A 24,879-nucleotide genomic window follows, 5' to 3' on the forward strand; every position below is an offset into this window, starting at 1 on the left:
TCCAGCCCTTTGCCAGATATTTTATGCGGCCCTTCGGCCGAAAAGTTTAGAGACCCCTGTCCCAGAGGAAGACGGTCAGGTCCGCCTCCCACGAGAATCCAGCGCTGGTTTTCGGAACAGCCGAGCCATCGACCGCCTCACCGCCCGGGCCAGTCTGCAGTGCTGAAGTGGCTCCGGTCCGGAGAGCTCCAGCTCCGGGTTTTGCTGCATGGCTGCCGGGCGGCCTGATGGGTGGGGCGTGCGGGGCGGGGCGGGGCCTGGCCGGGGCGGCTCGGGAAGTTGCTGAAGTTGGGGAGAGAGAGTGAGGGGAGGAAGCGCGGAGGGCGGCGCGACCTTCCTGGGTGCCTTTCCCCCCGTGCGCGCGGTCGGTGCATGATGGAAGCAGCATGGCCGCTCACTTCTCCCTGACACAGGTAGTCGCGGCTGTCTGGGGTCCCCCGCTGCCCAGGCCTGGCGAGGGTGTCGGGCGCCGCCTCGGCCTCCCCTTGCGAGGAGTGGCGGGCTGCCCCAGCGCCGCCTCTCGACCTTCCAGCCTCCCCCGCTCCCTCCTGGCTGCTGCCCCCTCAGCGCGCCCCCTCCCAGTCCCCCATTGGATTTCCTGCCTTCGTGGCCCCCCCCCCCCCAGCCTCTGCTCCCTCGAACTGAGCCTCTGGGCCAAACCTCGGCTCGCTCGTCCGCTGCTTCTTCCAGTCTTTCCTCCTCCTCCGCCTTTGCCCCCCCTCAAGTCCTTTCCACTTCTCTGGGGGTCCTGCCTTCCCTGCTCCCTGTGTGTGCCCTTGCAAGCCCCCAATGCCTCTGCTGGAGGGCTGCAGCTCTCCTCAGGGTACCCCCAGACCTCTAATCTCTGTCACCCTCGGGGTGACCACTGTCCTCTTTTTCCAGGACATGTCCTCTTTTTAGCCTCCTGTCATGGAAAAGAACTAAAACGTCCTCCTCTTCCCTGTGAGCAGCACATAACCTGCAACTGATAATAAAGTATATATATAATATGCTAATAGTATATGTAATACAGCTTTAAATTTAATAGTTAGTAATATAGTGTTAAAACTAACCTCATGAAATCAATATATGAGTGTTTTTAGCTTTTATTTTGTCAGGTCCTACATTTTTCTTGTATGTCCTGTATCTTGGGGTGCTTGACAAAGCATATATAGATTGAATATAGTTTTAAATTTAATAAGTAATATAGTGTTAATGTCCACTGAATGAAATCAATATATGAGCTTTTGTTTTGTCAGATCCTACATTTTTCATGGATGTTCTGTATCTTTTATATTTAGATAGATAAAAAGCTTTGTCAAGCAGATATACTTCTAAATTTTAGAATAAGTAATATAGTGTTAAAATTCACCACATGAAATCAATATACAAGTGTTTTTAGCTTTTATTTTGTCAGCTCTGACATTTTTCTTGGATGTCCTCTATCTTGGGGTGCTTGACAAAGCAGACTCTTGAAAAAGAGTTTGCGGTTATAATATTTGGTCACCTGGGTTCCTTTCTGATATGTTTGCGATGATTCTTCATTCTCTTTCACTTCACTCCATCTTACCCCCTTCCCTCCTGTGCAAGGTGACTAGATGTCATAACCTCAAAAGAAGGCAAGGTGTCCCAAAATGTAGGACATCCAAGAAAAACATAGGACATGACAAAATAAAAGCTAAAGACACCATCCAACCTGGGATCTGTTATTTCTTCTTATCATATCTTTATTTCCTATGGGGCCCAAAGTTATGTTGTGTTCACTTCTGTGTTTCTATGGGTGATATTTTAAAAGAAATTTCCTGGATATAGTTGAATGAATCTCAAAACTCAGCTTTTGTTGGCAACTGGCAAATAGCTTATTTCCCCAGTTTCCTGTAATATAGTATACGTTATATAGTATATAGTATATATTATATAGTATATAGTATATAATATAGTAGCAGCTAGAATTAATTTTAACATAGGTTAAAGTTGGGTGGTAATGTGCAACAGAATTCTGAAAGAAAAAACCCTTTGCTTTTCATATAAAGGGTACATATAGAAAAATTAGTCCCATGTAACAAGTTTTCAATGCAGCTGACACATGAAAGTATCCTTAATTTTTAGAATAGGATATACTGAGTTTTAGTTATGTTCTATATTAACTAGTATTGTACATATCAACAGTTAGCTTAGACATCATGATGTACCCACCTTGTTTGTTCATGAGTGTGTATGAATACACATTCTTGCTCATGAATACACAAAGTGCGTGTTGGTGTTCTTGTTGATGCTAAAGTGGAAGTGGAGCGCGATCGCTCTGCATCCACTTTCCCTGCCAGAAGTCGTGCCAGGCTCCCCGCACCCCAGGGAGGCTGCAGGAAACTTGGGTAAGTGCACCCAAGCCCCTGCAGTCCCCTGAGCAGCGCGATCCTGGAGATTACGCGGCTGCCTCCCCCCCCCCCGGCCCCTGTGGCCTCCTCCCCCCGCAAAGACTTACTGGCTCTCAAACTTTCCCAAAGTGTTTGAGAACCACTGTGTTATACCATGATCTGACCAGCTCTGTAATTAAGCCCACAATATTTTCTAGCCTGCAAACATATTGCTAACCTGGTCATGATGTTGAAAGCAGTGGGATGTTTTTTGTTAACTTTTTACACTACCTTCTGTTAACTTTTTACTGTCTGTGTAGACAGTATTGACTTAAGTGGTGCTTGAAGTGCTGACAGTATTCTTTGATGCATGGGTCTTACTGGTCACCCCCTTTTCATTTCACCCAGATAAAGTAGGAAATCACTTTTCCTGAAGTATTCTAGAGAGGGACAAATGGTGGCTTGCAGGCGCTGGCCACTAGGAACACTATCAGCATTTCAAGTGCTGCTGCCCACTGTGACATGTAAATGTGAGAAGAGAAAAATCTCTCACTGGACTGAACTGAGGGCAGCTTAATAGCCCCTGAATACTTGTGGGGTTTGTACTCAACAACCCTAAAGGAAGTGAACATGGGTGCCTTTTGGTTTACCTTTCACTACCTCCGTCATGATGTCTTCATCATTCTTGTAAATGGCCCATGCTCTTGTAGTGATGAGTGCTCAGTGGAGAAAGGGGCACACGAGAACCAGTATGGGTAAATTAGAATGGAGTCTGACACATGTGCTCTTGCAATGAGTTCAGAGGATCTGAGCCTAGAAGGCAAGGTGACTGAGCAGACCATGAAGTATGGTATCAGGTGGGTAATATAGTGATCAGGGAGTTGGTCTTGCAGTTCAAACTGTGAAGCCATAATCAAAGTTCAGGAATCTGTTACAAATGTTTGTGACTGGTTTGTGAACCATGAACTGGATGAACTAATGGGCTGTACATGTCGTTTTTAAAGTTTTGGTTTTAAAAATGCTCCCAAAATTTTGAGTACGCTTTGTTCCAGATTTGTTACTTCAGAATTCTGTATTGTCTGCATCCAAACAAAGAAATGTGGGAGAAGCTTACTGATATCATAAATGAGGTCTTTTGCCAGTGCAAGTAGAACTTGAAAGGTTTCTCATTGGTGTTCAAATATTAAATTGGAAAGGCTGATTTAAAGAGCTTGCATATTTGCTGAATGGAAAGATTACTTAGCGCATTCAGAGAGGTGTAGGTTCAGGGTATGAGCCAAAATGTTTCCTGTTCAAAAGTAACAATAGATTTGACTGTAATAGTGTTTTTGTTAGCAAAAGGATTGTATTGCTATAGTTGCCTTGAGATAAGAAATTAATAACTGCTATACGCAAGGGAGAGATGACCATGAACTTGAAAAGTAGTTTTGAAAAATTAGTTTCTGTTCCTAGTATTGGTTGTCATACATGACTCTGTATAACTATAACTAAATCCTGGCAACACTCAAATTTAAGAGGCTCTTGTGGCTGTTAGAAGAACAGCTCATTTGTAAAATGTTTTCCTGTATTATGCAGATTCTCTCCAAAGGTAGTATTGGGGTGGAAGGAGCAGGAAACTCATATATAAGAAAAATAATGCATCACACTGATAGAATTCTAAAATTCTTTAACAAATTAGTTTCTGATCAGATTGTAGTGTGCTATACATGCTGGTTCACGGTCGTACAACTGCCTTGACTATCCTTGTGCTATAGCAGTTGTGCAAATCACAATGGCCATGTGTGCTGATCCCATGTAGAAGTGCCACTACTCACAAATGGCATCTCTGCATGTTTGCTGCAAGGCTGTGAGGCATGCTTGTATACAAGGCATGCTTATATATAGACCAGTGTTTCTCAACTAGTGGTACTTGAGGTGGTGTCCAGTGGTTCCTGCAGGACCCCCAGACTCCTGCTGTCTGGCTGCAAGATCAGCAATGCTACATGACAAGCAGCAATAGGAGGCTTGGCTGGCAGAGCTCAGCTTGTGCCTTTCTTGTGCTCTAAAAAGCCATCCCAAAAAAGTTCACCCTGAGCTTCTTGCAGGTGTTTGTCGTGTTGTGTCCAGCCTCCAAATCTAGAAGTAACTGTTAATGTTGATGAACGGTCAGGCTTTGTCTCACCACTGAAGACCCAAGCTATATGTCTGTTCTTCTCTTCCATCACTCAAACTAAAGAGGGGTTCCCCAACCTTCACCAGAGATGCCCCTGCAAAAGGCGCAACCTCCGAAGAGTTGTAGGTAATCTCTTGTTATCCCTTTGATCCAGGGAAGTCCTTGGCTGCAAGCTGTCAACAGCAGCCGGGTTTAAGTCTCCTGGTGCTTTCCCAAGCAGGAAAGTTCAGCCTGCTATGTTAACTCCCCTACGTGATCTCCAGGATGGTAGTTCTTAATATACCATCCTATTTGGAAGATTGATTGGCTATGTGTGTGTCTTCTGTTCATGGTAAAAATCAAAGAACTTCAGCATGTTAAGTCTTAGAGGACTAGTCTTGAGTAAATATGATGAGTTCTTATTTTACTCAACCCTTTTAAACTTTGACATTCTGATTCCTTTCTCGAAGCCTGGAAAGCCTTCTAGTGATAGAAGAAAATGCATCTGTTTTGTCTGCTTTCATTTACTGATTCTTGTGCTTGTCACTGTATGTCTTTTAAAGATTTTCCTCTCCCAGTTTCAGCCAGCACTGCAGGTTTATTCAATGTTAAGACTGCTTAATGAATGCAGCAAGTATCTCTTTACTATTTCAAACTCTTTAGCCCAGCATTTCTCAACCAGTGGTACTCATGCCACTAGTGATACTTGAGGTGGTATCTGGTGGTACATGTTGGGTGCCCCAGACCCCTGCTGCCTTGCAGTAAGATGAGCAATGCAACATTACAAGCAGTGTTAGGAGGCTTAGCTAGCAGAGATCTAGCGTGCACTTTTTGTGCATTTGAAAAAGCCCTCCCATCTACCCTGAGCCTCTTACCGGTGTTTGTTGCACTGCTTCTGACCTCCCAGTACAGAAGTTACTGGTGATGTCATTACCAGTTACTGCGGTGGACAAACATTGAGAAATGCTGCTTTAGCCAGATGCCACAGAAGTCGGTACTTTCCATGTTTCAAAGATCTCTGGTTTCCTTCAGGTAACAGGTCTTCTGAATTGAAATCCATCTCTCTGTCATATATATTATACATGCACATTTATTTGAGAGCTTCTGTTAGCGAAACTAGTGGCTTGGTGCTGAAATTCTAGCAGTTTTTGTATAAGTTAGCCAGAGGAATGAACTGGTTGCATTCTATTAGCTATACTGAAAGAAGCATACAGGCATTGCTAAAACAGCAGTTACTGAAGCATGTTCTTCTAGTGAGGCAAACATAGTTTTCTTCCCCGTACTGGTCTGCTTACAGAGTACAACCTGAGATACAACTGACTGACTGTGCAGCGATGACTGCCTGATAGCTATAGTCCCTCCTCCCATCCCAGAGCAGTTTGTGATACCTTACAAATGTATTGTACTAAAAAAAATTGTGGCATGAACAAATGAATATTTACGTTTGTTGTTGCTCACAGTTTAAAAGCATAGTTCACTTGTTAAAGCCTCAGAGAGTGGGGATGAGGGACTGCAGCTCCTTGCTACTCAGTACTGTGCTCACCAACTCTGGTGCAAAATCAGCAGAGCTGTTTCTCCCTCCCATCAGTTCTGCAAGAGAATAAATATCTGTTGCAGATGTACTGAGTGCCTTTCCAGACGACAGCATTTTCTGGTTCTTCTGATTGCATTTTAAGAGTAATTATTAATTGTCTTAATTCCATAATTTAAGGCACAAGTGCAACATAGTCTCTAGTGCATTAAAATAATGCCTTAAATAAATAATATAATAGTTCACAGATTGAAATGGCTGTCACAGTTTCTCAACACTAGGGATTGAAATCTGGAAGTAAAGCAACTCACTTGGTTTATGTCAGTGGAATCCTTTTATTGTGGTATTGTCCCCCTTAACACCTTAGTTAATGGTGCTCTTATCTCAAGTGCAATGTGTATAAAACAGGGGGCCTCCAAACCCCGGCCCGGGGGCCAGATGCAGTCCGCAGCTAGCCTCTATCCGGCCCGCAGCCAGCCTCTTGTCCCCTGAAAGCCTCTGGCCCACTTGACTGAACATGACCAGAGCTGTGCTCTGATTGCATCTGGAGGGTGTTCTGAAGGCCAGAGAGGCTGAGTGAATGAGCCCACTCATTCATTTATTCATTCATCTAAGTTGCATCTCTTATTTAAATTTTCTTCAGGCCCTCAGCACTGTGCCAGATATTTCATGTGGCCCTCTGGCCAAAATGTTTGGAGACCCCTGGTATAAAGTATTGGCAAATATAACACATGTTGGGATATGACCTGAAGGTGTATACTATACACTTTGTCTGCTATGAATCTCTTTAGATCAGACACTGGCAGTGTTTTGGAGTAACAACATTCTGTTGTAGCCTTAATGTGAGTCATAATATTCCACTGGTTGAAGCCAGGACTGATGCTCCAGGCATCAGGAAATTCTCTTACATTAAGTCCCATTGGAATGAATATAGAGGAAACATGCACAGAACCAGGTCAAACAGCAAGCTTGCATCTGTTAAGAATGAATTTAACAAACCTTTTATTTGAATTCCATGCCAGACCAATGATTGATCTAATTTAAGGACTGCATTCAAAACACCAGGATAACCAGATGCTTCACATCAAGCTACCAAGTCTTGAATTTTAGCAAGTTCCAGACAGAGCTAGTGGGACAAAATCAATCTAGTGATGTTTTAAAGACTTGCAAATGTACTGTGATGAGAGTTTTCAGGGTCATATCTACATTGTCCATCTGAAGAAGTAAGTCCTTGTACAAGTTCAAGGCATACAGTTTGCAAACCTGTTGCAGGCTTCTTCCTTGTATGTCATTTATTTATTTATTTATTTAACTATAATAAACATAAAATAGAAAAACAAATACATACATAAACAAAATTCTAATAAAGCAGCACGAGCGAAGCCAAAACATTCCCATACTTATAATCCAAATACATACAGTCCAAACATTAACAAATGTTAATCTATACCACTAATACTTCAAAATCAATCTTCAAATCCAAAACACCTCAAATCCCCATCCTCTCTCTGATTCAAAAAATCAATAACTGGACTCCAATTCTTCAAAAAGTTTTCTGTTGAAAATTTTCTAAGCAAAATTGTTAATTTATCCATCTCCGCATAATCCATAAGTCTTATCCACCATTCCTCCACCGAAGGTATATTCATAGTCTTCCAATTTTGAGCATAAAGTATTCTGGCAGCGCTTATCATATACAAAAATAAAACTTCATTTTTTCTTTCCACATACTCATCTGTCATACCTAATAAAAATACTTCTGCCTTCAATTGTATTTTTTTTTTTAAGATCAACTGTATCTGTGCATGAATTTGTGACCAATATTTTTTAACTTTTGAACACGTCCACCACATGTGGTAAAATGTTCCCTCTTGTTTCTTACATTTCCAACAACTATTGGACATAGTTTCATACATTTTGGCTAATTTACTTGGTGTCACATACCAACAATAGATCATCTTATATATATTTTCCTTAATGTTAACATTCAAAGTAATTAAGATCAGATGAGCAGGTAATATCTAAAATATATAAATTGCTTTTGAAGTTTGAAACAGAAGATGAACAGGTTAAAGAATGCATGATCCAGTGGGCAAAAAATGTGGGTTATGAACTTTCAGTGGACAGATGGGAGAAATTATGGATAAAACAGACAAAGCTTACTTTGCAGGCTTCTTCCTTGTAGATATAATGGATCCCCCTGAATATTGATCTCTTTCCACTTAGACCTTGCAATATATTGCTCCTTGTAATTATAGATGTTCTCAGTGGCTGCACTCCCAACGCCATTTAAAAAATCTAATCATGTGTGACATTGAAAAAAACCAATAGCTTCTCCCTTGTTATAGTTTTTGATGCTTAGTAATGCATAAGCTGATTTTAAAAACATTGACACTTTTCTTCTCTTTGTAGCTGTCAAGTGCAAATCCTGTGTATGAGAAGTACTATCGGCAGGCAAGTACAGTTATTCTCTTTGCTTATATTTCTGAATAAAATAGCCTCCTGTTTATAGCTGGTAATATTAAATGTAAGAATAAGTTGTTCCTTTTGGATATAAATCTGATTCTTAGGATATTTTACTAGCTTTTCAATATAACAAATTCCATTTATGCCATACAGGTTTGATACAAATACAGTAATTACTTACTTGAATATAAACAAGCAACTCTTGGTCATAGATGGCAATTGCAACAGCTAATTGTTTTATACCAACCACCTCCTGTACCAAACAATAATACATTTATTCCATTATAAGAGTCGTACAGTATACTTCTTTATAACTGCTTCTTGGTCTAAACTGTTGCATTTTGAATAAAATTCAGATACTGTTCAATTGCTTATAAAGCAACTTCAGTATAAGCAGACTTGCAATGAATATTATATCTCCTACCCTGGACAACATTAGTATTTTACTTGCCATATCTGTAAGTATTAGAAATTAAAGTCTCTTGCCTCGGTTACCAGTAACATAATAGAAGGCAAGAGTGTCTTGAGTTTTTCCAGTACAACCATTTGTATGGCCTGTATTGCCACAAGGCTAGTGCTCTTATTTTTGGCAGACCTAGTCACTGGATCCCTACTTCCTATTCTTGGTGAAATGGAAGTGCCTTTATGCTTAGCTATGAAACTGATTGGAACTGGCTGTGATCCTAAAGATAGTTGATTAGGTTTTTTGGACTTCCCAACTTAAAAAAAGGACATATTTGAGATCTATCTAAAGTACATATTGATTGAATATTAATTTCAGTGATACAGGATATATTCTGCAGTAGTAGGTAAGTTTTTTTTTTTAAATTTCAAGTAGGTGTACATCCCTTAGGAATGGTATTTAAGTGGATGACATCCATCTAGTATAATCTGAATGACTAAACAGTATTTTTTAAAAATAGAATGCTATTAATGCAGTAATTTAATCCTAATAAAGGATTTATAGCATTTTGTATTCCTTTTAGGGATACTGCAGAATGAAAATGCCTTTAAAAGTCACTTGAAATATTGTATATTATTTCTCTGTAGTTCAAGGAACCTTTAGAAATAATAATAAAGAATATTTATATGTTGCTTTTGACAAAAGTTCACAAAGTGGTTTACAGAGAAAATCTGACAACTAAATGGCTCCCTGTTCCAAAAATGCTTAAAAGATGCAGAAGAACACCAGCAAGTAGTCCCTAGAAAAGGCACTTTGCTGGGTTGAGTACAGACAGTTACTCTTCCCTGATAATTATAAAAGGAACTCCGTTGAGAAAGCGCCTTTTCACCCAGTTAGCAAAACATAGTATCATTAGTATTGCACTGGTTATTTGAAACTAAAGTTGCATTTCAAATGGTCTGCCTGTCTTTGGAATTTCCTGGCTGATGTTTAAATGGACCTCATTCTTTGTATAGTGCACTTCTTTATACAAATGTGCTGGTATGAACTCGCTGTAATAAAAGAATACACTATATTTAAAAATGTATCTAATGCATCTGCATTGGTGCTGGTAGTATTCTAATTCACCCAAACATACATGCAATATCTTTTTTTGGCTTTACTAATTTAAACAACTTCTATATGCTTTTTGCTTTAACATTAAAGTATGGGCTTAATTTGAGACAAGGCATTTAGAATTATTCAGTGACCAAATTCAGCCTAGGATGTATTTCATAATTTATATCCTGCCTGTCTGTTCTTTCAAATGCTGAAGGCTACTTAAAGTAATTAATGAATATAAATATAATAAAATCAGTCATAGAGTAAGCCAAGTAAATTGTTTCTAAGAAATGGAAATTAAAAAACAACTTAGCCAGTAGCCAGATTAACCCAACTACCAGCTGTCATGATTTACGGTATCTAAAGCTGCAGAAAGGTCCAGCAGAACCAAGAGGGGTGCATTTTTCTGGCTTAGTATAGATCATCCACAAAAGCAGTCTCTGTTGCAAATGTAAGTTGGAAATTGAATTAGAATGGGCCAAAATAATCATACCAGGAATTGACACAATCATGCTTGTGAGCTGCTTTTTCTTAAAGAAATATTGAATACTGCCTAGTAATTTTTCACTGTCATGGCATTAAGTGGTATTATAAAGAATAGGAAGTAATGCTGAACACACTTCCTTCACCAACAAATAACTTTAATTTATTCTTCTACAGCTAATGGTGAAGAATATACAGTAGCATTAAACTGCGTGACATTAAACTGAGTAGCATTAAACTGAGTGAAAATGCTCAACCCATGGTTCAGAAAACTATTGCACCCATGCCATAGAGTCTCTGAGCAAACCATAAACACCTGGTGGTTGATTGGTTAAATTTTGTATAAGCTGCAAGTCCTTGAGAAGTACATGGGGCATAAATGAATACCCTTACTGAAATGCGCCTCTTCAGCGATGCTATAAAACTACTGTTGCAGGTTTTCTTCTACCTTCTGTGCTGTAATGAACATTGCCTCTGCCTTGTGGCAGAGAATGAAGTGTTAGGTCTCAAGTCCATGGACTGCATTTGTGCCTCCTTATTGTAGTAATAAAATATACAGTTTCCCAACTATTTATATATCTTAAATTAGTGCTTTACTTCACATATGTGGCATTCAAATCTAGAGTTTTTTCAGTTTGCTTGAGACTATAGTGATTTGTCTACCTTTTACCACTTGGTCATTCTTGCTCCTGAGAAATGTGAGAAGCTGACCTTGATACTTCGGTGCATCAAATTATGCAAATTGCTCCACACAGCAGATGTTAGATGGCCCAAAACAGATGTGAGCAGACTTCAGGCTTGCAGTATCTCCTTTGTTTCTTTGTTAGAACAGCCATTTTAAACCACTGTGCCGTGGCACACTGGTGTGCCGTGAATGGTCCCCAGGTGTGCTGCGGGAATTTGGGAGAGGGTCATTTGTCAATAGGACCATTGGGGGATGTGAGCCCCCCATTAACAGCACAGTGTGCCTTGTCAATTGTCAAAAAGCTGATGGTGTGCCTTGACCATTTTAGTGCCTTGCCAGTGTGCCGCAAGATGAAAAGGGTTGAAAATGTGCTTCTGAACAAAATGCTCCCCCCACTTAATTTCTTGAGATTGGACCCAGAACTTTGAAATGGACAGTCATGGTTTGCTAGGTCATCTGAACCATCTTGCTTTTTATTTTGGGAAGTTTCAAATACGTCTATTGCAGTGAAACAGACCACTGGTTATATCTTTTTTCCCTCTTTCATAGGTTGATCCTGGAAACTCTGGAAGGGTGTTAGCTTCTGATGCAGCTGTTTTTCTGAAAAAATCAGGACTGACAGACTTGATACTGGGGAAGGTATTACTTTGTACAGTGAAATAGCAGGACAAAAGTGGTTGATTCTTGGTATTGTGTGTGAAGTTATTCTCAAAGGGCATATTGGTAACCTAGGGCCTCTGCTTGAAATGCATGTCTGAAGAAGAAAATATGTGGAGCACTCATATTTTGTGTATTGGGGGGGAAGTATGTTAACACTCTCTATACTTGAAAGTGGTTCAAATACTGGTTCAAACGAAGTATATTGGAACCAGTATACTTGTTTCAAATCATTGAGCTATAAGAATGGTAACAGATCTATTTTCTCTTCGGCCAATTCTAAATCTCGGGTCCAACTGAATTTCAGGCTATTGCATTAGACAAGAAAAAAATAAAGAACATTTCTTGTTAATGTCTTAAAATAATATGGAGACACATTTGGGATTGAATGTTTTAATGTTTAAGTGGGAGAAAAAAATATTTTTGGCAGCAATGTTTTGGCATTACGTTACATGTTTCTATTTAATTGCACCTAGGTTTGGGACTTGGCTGATACAGATGGTAAAGGTATCCTAAATAAGCAGGTAAAATACTTTTCTTCTTTAAACAACTATGTCCTAGCAAAAGTGTAGGTTAAAAGAAACAGCAAAAAGTTGGCTTCTGTAGCACTGAAGACTTAGACTTCAGGGTAAGCAGCAGTTTAGTGTTATACAATATCTTCCAAATAAGTGAAAAAAGCTGTGTACCAGAGACCATTGCATCACTCTGGAAAGACAATTTGTGGACAAAACAACCTGTCATGGAAACTTAACTGTTTGGAAATTAAGTGCAATATTGCTAATGGTATTAGCATACAGAAGAATGTGTAAACAAACATAATATACTTTTTTCACTTCCTCTGTGTGTCCCTTCCATTAACAAATAATGCTGGGTTTTAAAAAAACTTTTAGGGAACTGTTTTTGCTTTGTGGTACATACACATTTTTGGAACAGTATTCTTTAAAATGTGGTGGACTTTATGAGATATAGCTGCTCTGTGGTTTTAAGAACACTCTGTACTTTTAAAGAATGCTTCCTATGCTCTGATAAACATGCCAAAACCATGAATCAGGTTTATTTTCTAGCACTTGTAGCAAGAGTTCACATAAATATATGCAATGTAAAGAGTATAATCCCCTGGGGGCTGGGGATAAGAATAGGCCCTCAGTTTGGCTGTACTTGTCGTAAGAGGCGACTAAACAGCCACTGGGTAGATGGGGCTCATCAGCCTGGGAAGGCAGCTCATCTGAGAGAAGGAAAACTCTGATCCCAAACCTCCACTGCCTTGTGGCTACATCCAGTTATGGAAAAGGCTTCAGGAGTCAACCTCGAGGCAAAATCTGGAGCCGGAGTCCCTGAGGCAGTTCATGGCTGAACACAGTCACGTTCTGGCAACTCCTGCGACGCCGCTGGAACCAACCGTATTGGCTTCTGCCTTTCCATTGGACCATTTCAGCAACGTGGAGAGGGGGGATTTGCTGCATGGGTAACAGTCTGTCCTCCATATGTACTTTACCCAGGCGTCGCGCACTGGAGAGAACACTCTGTTCCAGAACCACTATTCAGAGCGCAATACCATGGTCTTTCGAGATTGAAGGATGCCAACGACAAAAGAGTATAATAGAAATTTTAAAAGTCTCCTTCTGTATTTGGTTGAAATCTTGTTTGACTAAAATTGCATCTTCTAAGAACAAAATGGTTCTATGTTAATTTCAATTTCATTTTCTCTAGGAATTTTTTGTGGCTTTACGGCTTGTAGCCTGTGCACAGAATGGATTGGATGTTTCACTGAGTAGTCTTAACTTGCCTGTTCCTCCTCCTAGATTTGTAAGACTTTCTTTTAAACTAACACTTTAAGTATGATTGAAAACTTATCACTAAGTCTAAGAACAAACATGCAAAAACCTATTTGGAAACTGGCATTTCCCATGGATGTAGCCCATGTTTGGATGCAAGACCCACATGGGTTTCTTTATCCATGAGTTTTTGCCATAAGATAAGCCAAGTAGCCAAGTAGCAAATTCCAAATCCTCCCTGGTGATTTTGAATGCCTGGTTGGTCTAGTTTGAATGTATAGCTTGGTGTGTTGGTGGTTTTGAGTATCCATAAGTTTTGCCTCCTTGCAAAAGATGAGATGGCATCCTAGATTATCTTATGGGAGGTTTACAGGACCAGGAAGCTTACTGTCTTAGAAGGATAAATATTCAGGGAAAACTCCAGCTCTTTTGGCAGGCAAGTGCTGCTGGGATAAATACAGGTAGAGGTGTACCCAGGGGCTGTCATGTCATCACTTCCAGGTTCTCTTGGAGGAGGTGGTCTCCTCTTTGTATTTGGTGAAAAGGGAAGTTCCTGTCAGAAGGAGGGTGGAAGGAGCCACCGAGCTAAGCAGAGCAGACACCTGAGCAGCCTTGCTGGACACCACGGAATTGCCTGGCTTTTTTTCTTTTTAAATATCTTTAAAGTGGGTCCCTGGTATCTGGACAAGGAGAAGTCATATAACTACTTAAATCCTTTTTTTCAGAAAAAGCTCTTCTGACTTAGCCAAAAATGCCAAAATACTTAACACTTTAACATATAATTTCCAAAATCCCAACTGGTTTGAATTTTGAAGGCAAGCTTATTTCCTCTTGTATACATATACACAAGCAAAGAATTGGCAAAATTCCAGTGCTAGTTAAATTTACCCTGTTAATTGAGTGAAGGCACCTCTTAAAGTGATGTTCCTCTTACACTTAGCAGGGACAGAGCACAACTCTTCCTCTACACCTCAGCATAGCATCTTTTCTAGAGCAGTAGTTCTCACCCTTTTTTAGCCCAGGACCCACTTCTGAGAATGACAATCTGTCTGGGGCCCACCGGAAGTGATGTCACAGCCAGAAATGACATCATCAAACAGGAAGTGACATCACAGTGATGTCAGAGCTGGAAGTGATGTCATCAAGCAGGAGGTTCTTGTCTAGAAACTCAAACTGTAAATGACAAGAGATGGTATTCCAGCTCAGAAGCTTCTTCCAATTCTCCCCGCCCTCGCTACCCTTGCTATCAAGCAAAAAATAAAACAACATCTGGAACAAAATATTTGTATTTATTTACTACTGTTTTTATTTCTGTCTTTATGTACAAAATCTCAAGCTACTTCTTGTATTGCGCTTGAAACTAACAAACATTGATGTGGCTATTGATACTGTGCTCAGCACTAGCCAGAAACAAGTACACCCTACTCATGCACCTCAATACAAGAAGTAGCTTGAGCTTTTGTAAATGAAGGAAATAAAAACAGTAGTATCCCCCTCAGAAGAAAGATAAGCAGGGACGCTTCCCCACATCTCCCCCAAGCCTAAGCACGTCTACTCAGAATTGACTCCCATTATTGGCAATGGGGCTTACTCCCAGGTAAGAGTAGACAGAATTGCAACCTAAGAGAGAAGTAAGAAGAGGGGAAGGGTGCCCAGCAGCGAAGTGGCTGGGGGGAGCAGCACTCTCCCTGGGTGCTTCCCCCCCGGCTACTCTTTTGGCAACCAGGGATTCCCCCCTCACCCTAGCAAAGATAAAAAGACGGGACATGCTAGCTAGGGCAGGAAAGGATCGTGGCTTCAAGGCGATTTCAGAGAGGGAGAGAAGGTGTGATGCAGAGAACGGCAGTGGGGCGGTGGCCAGTGGGGTGGTGGCAGAGGCGATGCTGCTTTCAAGGCAGGCTCACAAGAGGGGAGATCACACGGGTCTACCTCTACTCACCCAACACTCTCCAGCCCAGTTCAGCTGCGGGGGTGGGGGGGAGCTGCTCTGTCTTGCAACCCCGAGGCAGCCCATCAAGGCAGCCAAGCTGACAAAGGTTGGTGGGGAGAAGCCTGACTTGCTTGTCCACGTCTCGCCTGGTCCTTCTTTGCCTGCAATCCAAGCCTGCACTCCGCAATTGGCCCCCCTGAGGGAAGCCTCCAAGTGCAGAGGAAGGTCCAGCTGGAAGGCAGCAGCACACTTTCTGTGTGGCACACTGCTTTCTGTGTGGAAAAGTGGCACACTGCTTTCTTTGCACATGTGCAAGCTGCTCTTAGTTCCATCTCAGTGCTGGGAAGCTTAAAAAAATGGTAATGCCTAGGCTTTGCCCACTTCCAAAATGGTGCCACCTAGGTCTTTTGCCATCTTCCAAGATGGCTGCTGCCAGCTTCTCATGACCCACCAGAAATTGGATCACAAACAACCAACCAAGTGGGTCCTGACCCACAGTTTGAGAACCACTGTTCTAGAGATTGTTTGCTGGCTTTTCTTCTGCATCTTTTTATATCAGAAGAATCTAAGCAGGAGCAGCAAACCCTTTGGAACAGAAAATGATTCATTCATTCAGAAAACCACCTCAGTGGGAGAATGCTAGATAAAAATATTGGACTTGGCAGAAATGGACAAACTGAAGACCTTGATTAAAGAAAAATCTGTATCTTTTGTAGAAATTTGGAAACCACTCATTGACTTTCTGCATACAAAAGAAAAAAATGAGAACGTTTTATGGATTTGAGGAATAAGAATAGTGGAAACTTAATTATAGGGAAATAAAGATCAGATCTCCATCAGAATGATATAGTTTGAATAGATAGGGTAGAGATATAATATGATATACTGCTTCATAGTTGCTATATTTAGACATTTTATGTTTGTGTTTTGTCGGTTAATTTTGAAATAAACTTAAAAAGAGAAGACAAGGAAAACCATTCATTTGTTTACAGTGTGTAAACTGATTTGAGCTTTGTTGCAAAGTAGTATATAAATAATATAATCAGATTTAGCAATGACAGGTGCCCAGGTTAAATTTGTGTTTGAACACTGCACTAGGGATAGCATCTTTCCTGGAGCTCTTTTACTGGCAAGTTGTGCAGGCAATCTTGCACTTCCTAAATGCAATTGGTAGTGGTTGATCAAGATGCAGGATTGCAACTTGGGGTTATAAGGTTGAGTCAAAATTAGATTTTACTTGCTTAAAGATAGCAAGGAAATGCTACTGCTATTAAGCAACCTGTGTTGTCTTGCTAACATTGTATTACTATATACATGACAACTAGTGTTAAGCAATTCCAAAAGATTGTGTTTTGATTGCCTGCTGCCTCTATGAGTAGGAGCTTTATGCTCACAGCAGCCATTAATTATTTAATTATATTTCTTGCAGCACACTGATGCGCCATGGCATGTAGTTTGGGAATTATCATATGCCATGAATATAATTGTAGGCTGAATCTTTCCACTTCAGAAAATATTTCTGGTTCATTTCTTGCCTGGAAATAGGTGTTACTCACATATTCTTGAAAGACTTCAGCAATAAGCTAAGAGGAGTTAGGTCATGATTTGTTCATATTGACCTAAGCTGTTTTAGGGGGAGCTGACAATGTAGGAACAAATAGTAAAATTGAGTGTAACTAGAACTGAGTGACAGTTGCCATTCCAAATAAGATAAAATCAGGTAATTCTTAAAGTTCTCTTCCTTTCTACTCTTTTTCTCTAGAATGATTCCACTAGTCCTTTATTACCTGGAGGAACACCAGCTGACATCCCATGGGCTGTAAAGGTAAGTACACTGAAACATGGTTGGCATAGCTTTTTGAACTTCTGCCTACTAAGCTTTTCAGGGTGGCTTCTTTCTCTATCCTCTTTCCTTGCTATGTCCATTTTAGAGCAACCCCAGCTATCATTAGTGCATCTTTAGAAAATGAAACTTAACATTCTCTGCTATGGTTTCTTTTCCTGGCTGTTGCGGGAGGGTTGTTAGGCGCACCTGTCTCTCTGGTTGTCAGTATCTACAATGAGTGAAAAGTGTTTAGGTAGCCTTTCTCTCTTGTTTCTGCTGGAGTTACCTTTTTCAGTGGTACATTGTGGAAATGTGGCTTCCTGTCCACCTTTCAGTGGATGCTCTGGTTCACGCATTCATTATTTTTTCTCTCTGACCATAACTGTTCCACGTCAGGCTGTTTGCTGGAACTCTGCTGCTAAGATATTTCGCTCTTATTTGCTATACTTAGTATATACTTTGCTAAAATACTTTGCTCTCCACACATGATACCCTCTGCTTCAGGATCGGTTCAGGCTCCTTGTTCTTCAAATTCCTCAATGGCCTTGTCCCTTTATCTCACTGCCCTCATATTAGTACATGAATCATGACACCAAAAATGGTGAATTGTCACTACTTGTGATGAATAAGATTTCATTTCATTTCCCCCAAGATCTGCATCCAAAGTGATGAGAAATGGGCAGTAGACATGCAACAATACCATGGATCATGTGAAAACAAATGGAAAATCCTTTGTTTCAGGGAAGACCTGTCCCGTGTTCTGATGATTCACTTTGGTGTTTTCCAACCAATTGCATTAATATTTCAAGCATTCTATCACTCTCTCAAGGCATAATATCTGAGAAGCATCAGACATTGTGCACTTTTTTCTTTTAAAAAAAATGGATTTTTTGTAGCCTAATGTATGAATTCAGTAAGGCACCCAACAGCTTTTGTGCTACTTGGGTCACGTGCTCCTGGTTAGAGATGTCAATGTTACGGAACTGTTGGGGAACAGTGATCATGCTGCGATCCGTTTCGACGTGGACGTCGGGGGAAGAATACCGGGCAAATCTCTCACAAAAACCCTTGACTTCCGACGGGCGGACTTCCCTCAAATGAGGAGGCTGGTTAGAAGGAGGTTGAAAGGGAAGGTAAAAAGAGCCCACACTCTCCACAGTGCATGGAGGCTGCTTAAAACAACAGTAATAGAGGCCCAGCAGAGGTGCATACCACAAAGAAAGAAGGGCTCCACTAAATCCAGGGGGGTGCCCGCATGGCTAACGAGCCAAGTTAGAGAGGCTGTTAAGGGCAAGGAAGCTTCCTTCCATAAATGGAAGTCTAGCCCTAATGAGGAGAATAAAAAGGAACATAAACTGTGGCAAAAGAAATGTAAGAGGGTGATATGGGAGGTCAAGCGAGACTGAGGAACACATGGCCAGCAACATTAAGGGGAATAATAAAAGCTTCTTCAAATATGTTAGAAGCAGGAAACCTGCCAGAGAAGCGGTTGGCCCTCTGCATGGTGAGGGAGTGAAAGGGGAGATAAAAGGAGACTTAGAGATGGCGGAGAAATTGAATGAGTTCTTTGCATCTGTCTTCACGGCAGAAGACCTCGGGCAGATATCGCTGCCCGAACGGCCCCTCCTGACCGAGGAATTAAGTCAGATAGAGGTTAAAAGAGAAGATGTTTCAGATCTCATTGATAAATTAAAGATCAATAAGTCACCGGGCCCTGATGGCATCCACCCAAGAGTTATTAAGGAATTGAAGAATGAAGTTGCTGAGCTCTTGACTAAGATATGCAACTTGTCCCTCAAAACGGCCACAGTGCCAGAAGATTGGAGGACAGCAAATGTCACGCCTATCTTTAAAAAGGGAAAAAGGGGGGACCCGGGAAACTATAGGCCAGTCAGCTGAACATCTATACCGGGAAAGATGGTGGGAAGCCTCATCAAAGATAGGATCTCAAAACACATAGACGAACAGGCCTTGCTGAGGGAGAATCAGCATGGCTTCTGTAAGGGTAAGTCTTGCCTCACGAACCTTATAGAATTATTTGAAAAGGTCAACAGGCATGTGGATGCGGGAGAACCCGTAGACATTATATATTTGGACTTTCGGAAAGCGTTCGACACGGTCCCTCACCAAAGGCTACTAAAAAAATTCCACAGTCAGGGAATTAGAGGACAGGTCCTCTCATGGATTGAGAACTGGTTGAAGACCAGGAAACAGAGAGTGGGTGTCAGTGGGCAATTTTCACAATGGAGAGAGATGAAAAGCAGTGTGCCCCAAGGATCTGTCCTGGGACCGGTGCTTTTCAACCTCTTCATAAATGACCTGGAGACAGGGTTGAGCAGTGAGGTGGCCAAGTTTGCAGACGACACCAAATTTTTCCGAGTGGTGAAGACCAGACGTGATTGTGAGGAGCTCCAGGAGGATCTCTCTAGACTGGCAGAATGCGCAGCAAAATGGCAGATGTGCTTCAATGTCAGTAAGTGTAAGGTCTTGCACACTGGGGCAAAAAATCAAAACTTCATATATAGGCTGATGGGTTCTGAGCTGTCTGTGACAGATCAGGGGAGAGATCTTGGGGTGGTGGTGGACAGGTCGATGAAAGTGTCGATTCAATGTGCGGTGGCAATAAAGAAGGCCAATTCTATGCTTGGGATCATTAGAAAAGGTATTGAGAACGAAACGGCTAATATTATAATGCCATTATACAAATCGATGGTAAGGCCACATCTGGAGTATTATGTCCAGTTCTGGTCGCCACATCTCAAAAAAGACATAGTGGAAATGGAAAAGGTGCAAAAGAGAGCGACTAAGATGATTACTGGGCTGGGGCACCTTCCTTATGAGGAAAGGCTATGGCGTTTGGGCCTCTTCAGCCTAGAAAAGAGGCGCCTGAGGGGGGACATGATTGAGACATACAAAATTATGCAGGGGATGGACAGAGTGGATAGGGAGATGCTCTTTACAGTCTCACATAACACCAGAACCAGGGGACATCCACTAAAATTGAGTGTTGGGAGAGTTAGGACAGACAAAAGAAAATATTTCTTTACTCAGTGTGTGGTTGGTCTGTGGAACTCCTTGCCACAGGATGTGGTGACGGCATCTGGCCTGGATGCCTTTAAAAGGGGATTGGACAAGTTTCTGGAGGAAAAATCCCTTACAGGTTACAAGCCATGATGTGCATGTACAACCTCCTGATTTTAGAAATGGTCTATGTCAGAATGCCAATGCAAGGGAGAGTACCAGGATGCAGGTCTCCTGTTTTCTGGTGTGCTGCCTGAGGCATTTGGTGGGCCGCTGTGGGATACAGGAAGCTGGACTAGATGGGCCTATGGCCTGATCCAGTGGGGCTGTCCTTATGTTCTTTTAACTTCTGTTTCTCCCATCCTGTTGGCTTGAAATGTTCAAGTTGTGCAAATACAATTTAGGCTGCAATCCTAACCATACATTCCTGAGAGCAAGCCCATTGAACAAAATAGGACTTATTTCTGCGTAGACCTGGTTAGGATTGTACCCTAAGTCTAGTAGTGCCTATAAAATTATAAAATGCCTATAAAATTGATTGCTTTTATCACTCTCTGAAACTTTTTGGATTACCTGCTTTAAGGGAGTGATGAAATGTCTGCAGATATTTAATGTACTCCTTACCTAAGGGTATTCCCTTCAGTGGGTGAAACAAGTTAAGCAGTAGGAAAGCTGCTGGGTCTTTTCCACGGGAATTAAACTAAACATGAACTAGAACAAGCTTTCTTTTTGAATTGCCTATAAAATGAGGCAATTCAATTATCCTGTGGCTGAAACTTTCGCACATATTATATTGAAAGGAGGAGTAGGACACGTGAAGTTTTCATACCAGTAAGATGCAAAAATTGGAAGTTAGAAGGGATACAAAAGCTGCTGGTTATCTCACTGAAATCAATGGAAGCTGTATACTTTGGTTTAAAAAAAAGCTATATCCATTCTCTGAAACTTTTCACTTGCTGTGCTTTGTAGGAGCGGCACAATGCCTCAAATGTTAATACAATTCACTTGGGGGAAAAACACTTCTGAAAGCTTAAGAAAATTGTTGGATATCTATACATGTGAAATTGATTGCTGCAAGTCTACTGCCTATTTTTCATCTCAAGATGTAAACCTTGCAAAAAGCCACTACCAGCCTTATTAATTGCAGATGGCAACAGCTTCAGGCTTGGATAATTCTAGATCCTGCTGGAACCTTTTGGTTCTCCAGATTTATTAGCAGTGTCTGAAGGCACCCTACTCAAAGTATTCCCCCTTTGTTGCACCTTTATACTTGGAACTGCTTTCCAAAACACTTTCGTTATCTTCCTCAAAAATCCAGCTTGTGTGTGTTGAGCTTTGAACTTCTTTAGACTTCACATACTCCAACTAAAATTAAGTACTTGTAAGAGAGTACAGTATATAATTTCCCTGTTTTTCCTTTCCTCTTTCCTTTCTCTGTTCCCTCTCCTGTGTTAAACTGTAAGTTCCTTGGGGCAGATATCTGTCTTGCTATTTTGAAAAGTACCATGGTTGCGAATGGTACAATATACTGTAGATACTAGCCTATAGGGTGAGAAATTTCTGCCAAATCAATCAAGCTTACATCATCACTTTGCCTTATCTGTGAGGTTGCTCAGTGGTCAGGGCTTTTCAAGTAAGTCTTGGTCCCAGAGAAGCAATGCAGAGATAATTAGGGGGCTTTCCATTTCCATGGTAACTTCCCTGGCATGCTGCAGTCAAAGTTTACCTTTTATTCTCCTGAGAGAAGGGCTCAAGGCTTCCATTTTAAATCAAGCAAGCCTTGTTATCTTTAGCAGACCCTGATGCAACCTTGTTCCGTTTTGCAAATGCTTGGCAGAGGTCTGGTTTTTTAAAACACCAAACTGTAATCCTCGTTTCCATTTGAAACAAAGTCCCAGGCACCATTCAGCACTCCATTACTTAAGAATAAACTCCATGGAAAGCAATATTTCTACTTCTTAGTTAATAGGGTTGCAACTATATGCAGCTGCACTTACTCACAGTCATTCCTTGTTGCTTGTCTCTCCACTGTGAATTGAATTGCACACTCCCAGTTATGTTTTATAAGTTGTATGTTATATGTAAAGACTCTGGCTTAACACAGCAGAGACTCTGGCTTAACACATTCTTCACTTTAAAGAAGAATTTGATTTATGGTTCTTCTGCAGTGGTTTCCAACTTTTTTTCACTTGCATAACCCTTGGGGCCTATATCCATAAACTGTACCCCTCATATTGGGTAAATATTTGTAATTGATATGAATAATATAAGCCCTCATCTCCTCTATTTGAAAATCCATACTTCATGTATTCATCGCAGTATTTTCTCTTTTTATCCATTTGACGACTTTGCTTTTCACTGTTTTATACCAGAAGTATCTTGAGAAATTCTGGGTGATTGATCGCTTTCCATATTATGTTTCAGCTTTTTTTCAATCACTGATTCATGAATTGGTGACCAAAAACTAGCTATTGGTGGGGCATTTTTAATAAATTAGAGACTGTACAGTTCTTAGGTAACAATTACTGGTAGGTTATTTTTCAGGAATCTGGCCTCATGTAAAATCAGACAAAACTATAGTCAGACACCCCCCTAAGTTTAACCCCCTCCCCAGCTTATCAAAGGGTTATAGAACATTTCATGACTTTGGCTCAAAACCTGCCCTCGACTTATCTGTGAGATCAACATAGGCGCGTATCTATGGTGAATAATTCAGGTTTCTTCAAAGCTCAGACTTTTCTCAAGAGGCAAAGTCCCTATAGGAGAAATAATCAATGCTCCTGTGAATAAAATTGGTTTGCTGATGGAGTAAAGGAAAGAATCCATCCTTGTTTTTGAGATCTGTTGAGACTTAAGTAGTGAAAAAATGATTCTCTGAAGCTCTCTCAACTAGGTTTTACAAGATTTTTTCCAGATATAAATATTGAAGTACAAATTAGACAGATGCGTCCTTCATATTTGACTTGCAGTAACCTTAGTCCCATTTTGGCAACGAGTGACCTAAACAGTATTCATTTTCTTTACTTTGTTATCCCTTAGCTACTCAAAGCATTGAACCTGCCTTTTATGCTAAACAATATAGAGCAGCTTTTCTCATGCTTAGTGTTGCTTCTAAAATAATGTGCTCCTCTCTGGGGCTAATAAGTGTCTGCTTGTTTAAATGTTTTTGTTAAATTAAGTACAACCTCAATATTTCTACAACCAGGTTGAAGACAAGGCCAAATACGATGCCATCTTTGACAGTCTGAATCCAGTTAATGGATTTTTATCGGGTGATAAAGTGAAACCTGTCCTGCTAAATTCCAAACTGCCAGTCGATGTCTTGGGCCGGGTAAGAATGGCAGGCTGTTTCATAATGCCCATGTCTACCCTGCACAGAAGGGTTATATAAGGGTTGGTAATAATTTATGGCGAGAGTCTCCAGGAGGCTCTTTAACCCATAAAGGTCCCTTCTTAGTTCAGCTTTTTATACATAAGCTATGGAGTGAGATTTTCAGATGGTGTGAGAGCCAAACTATGCCTTACAAGATGTTCCTTGCAACTTTTTCTTCAGTGGGGTGTGTGTAATGAAAAGCAGCTACTTCAGACCATGTTACTCTGGAGTGAAGGATGCTTAGCCATTGCCCAGTGGCGCAGCTAATGGGGGGGCTCATTGCCCCTGGTACTATTCCTTCAGTGTGCCAACCTGCACCCCTGATTGCAGTCTCAAGGCAAAAAAAGTGACCTCCTGAAAATTGGAAGCACATCCTCCCCATGCCTGAGACCACATTTTGGGTGCTGAGGGGGTTGTTAACCTCTGGGGAGCGTGCTGAATTTGATTTTTATGGCCCTGGGTGCCAGATGGCTTAGCTATGCCACTGCTGTTGCCTATCTTGTCACCCTCTTTCAGTTTCTGGTTGCGTCTTCAAGTGGCTACTTTCTCAAAAACTGGAAGTGGTAGGGAAGTGAAACTCAAAGATGAGTAACATATCCAAAGCTACATAGGTTTCTCTGCTGAAGTTTTAATTGTTAGTTAAAGCCATCATTATTACTAATTTAGTTGTATGTTTCTGTTGTGTTACGTTTTTTAATCAGTAAAGGGAGGGGAGAAGTACTAAAATCACCTGCTGGAGTTTGGGATTAGTAAAGTTTCTAATAATAGTATTAGTTTAAGTTATAGTAAGTATAGTACTAGTATTAAGATTAAAATTTCCAAGTTTTAGTTTATGGGCTTGTTCTTTGTAGTGTTTGGTGGTTCTTCTGCTTTTTGCTCATGGCTTTTAATTAGGTTTTTAGGTATATATTTTTACGGGACTGTTAATATTTGATTTAATACTGTATTATGTTTTTATTGACTTTTTGTAAGCTGCTTTGATTGCCCACTTGGAAGTTAAAGTGGAATATAAATTTGTAAGTAAATAAAAGGAAAATTTGAATTATTTCTTTTAAATTACCCAGCATTTCCATTGAAAAATCTCAATATTTAATATTAGTTTTGCTACCGTTTGACAATATGTTCCTTTTCTTTTATCCTGAATGTGTGGGGTTTCTTTCTGCTA

At 40.8% G+C, this 24,879-nt stretch overlaps 1 protein-coding gene across 2 annotated transcripts in view; it reads left to right on the top strand.

Moving 5' to 3' along the window:
- Positions 1 to 278: 278 nt before the first annotated feature.
- EPS15 (epidermal growth factor receptor pathway substrate 15) overlaps positions 279 to 24,879 on the top strand; it is a 64,440-nt gene continuing 39,839 nt past the window's right edge. For both annotated transcript variants that reach the window (XM_066623622.1, XM_066623623.1), the window contains exons 1-7: positions 279 to 413; positions 8,408 to 8,449; positions 11,683 to 11,772; positions 12,267 to 12,314; positions 13,501 to 13,596; positions 17,258 to 17,320; positions 23,547 to 23,672. In XM_066623622.1, the coding sequence (XP_066479719.1) occupies positions 387 to 413; positions 8,408 to 8,449; positions 11,683 to 11,772; positions 12,267 to 12,314; positions 13,501 to 13,596; positions 17,258 to 17,320; positions 23,547 to 23,672 (492 nt within the window). In that variant the 5' untranslated portion in view covers positions 279 to 386. The remainder of the gene's footprint in view (positions 414 to 8,407; positions 8,450 to 11,682; positions 11,773 to 12,266; positions 12,315 to 13,500; positions 13,597 to 17,257; positions 17,321 to 23,546; positions 23,673 to 24,879) is intronic.

Source organism: Tiliqua scincoides, chromosome 4, assembly GCF_035046505.1.
Source record: "Tiliqua scincoides isolate rTilSci1 chromosome 4, rTilSci1.hap2, whole genome shotgun sequence".
NCBI lineage: Eukaryota > Metazoa > Chordata > Lepidosauria > Squamata > Scincidae > Tiliqua > Tiliqua scincoides.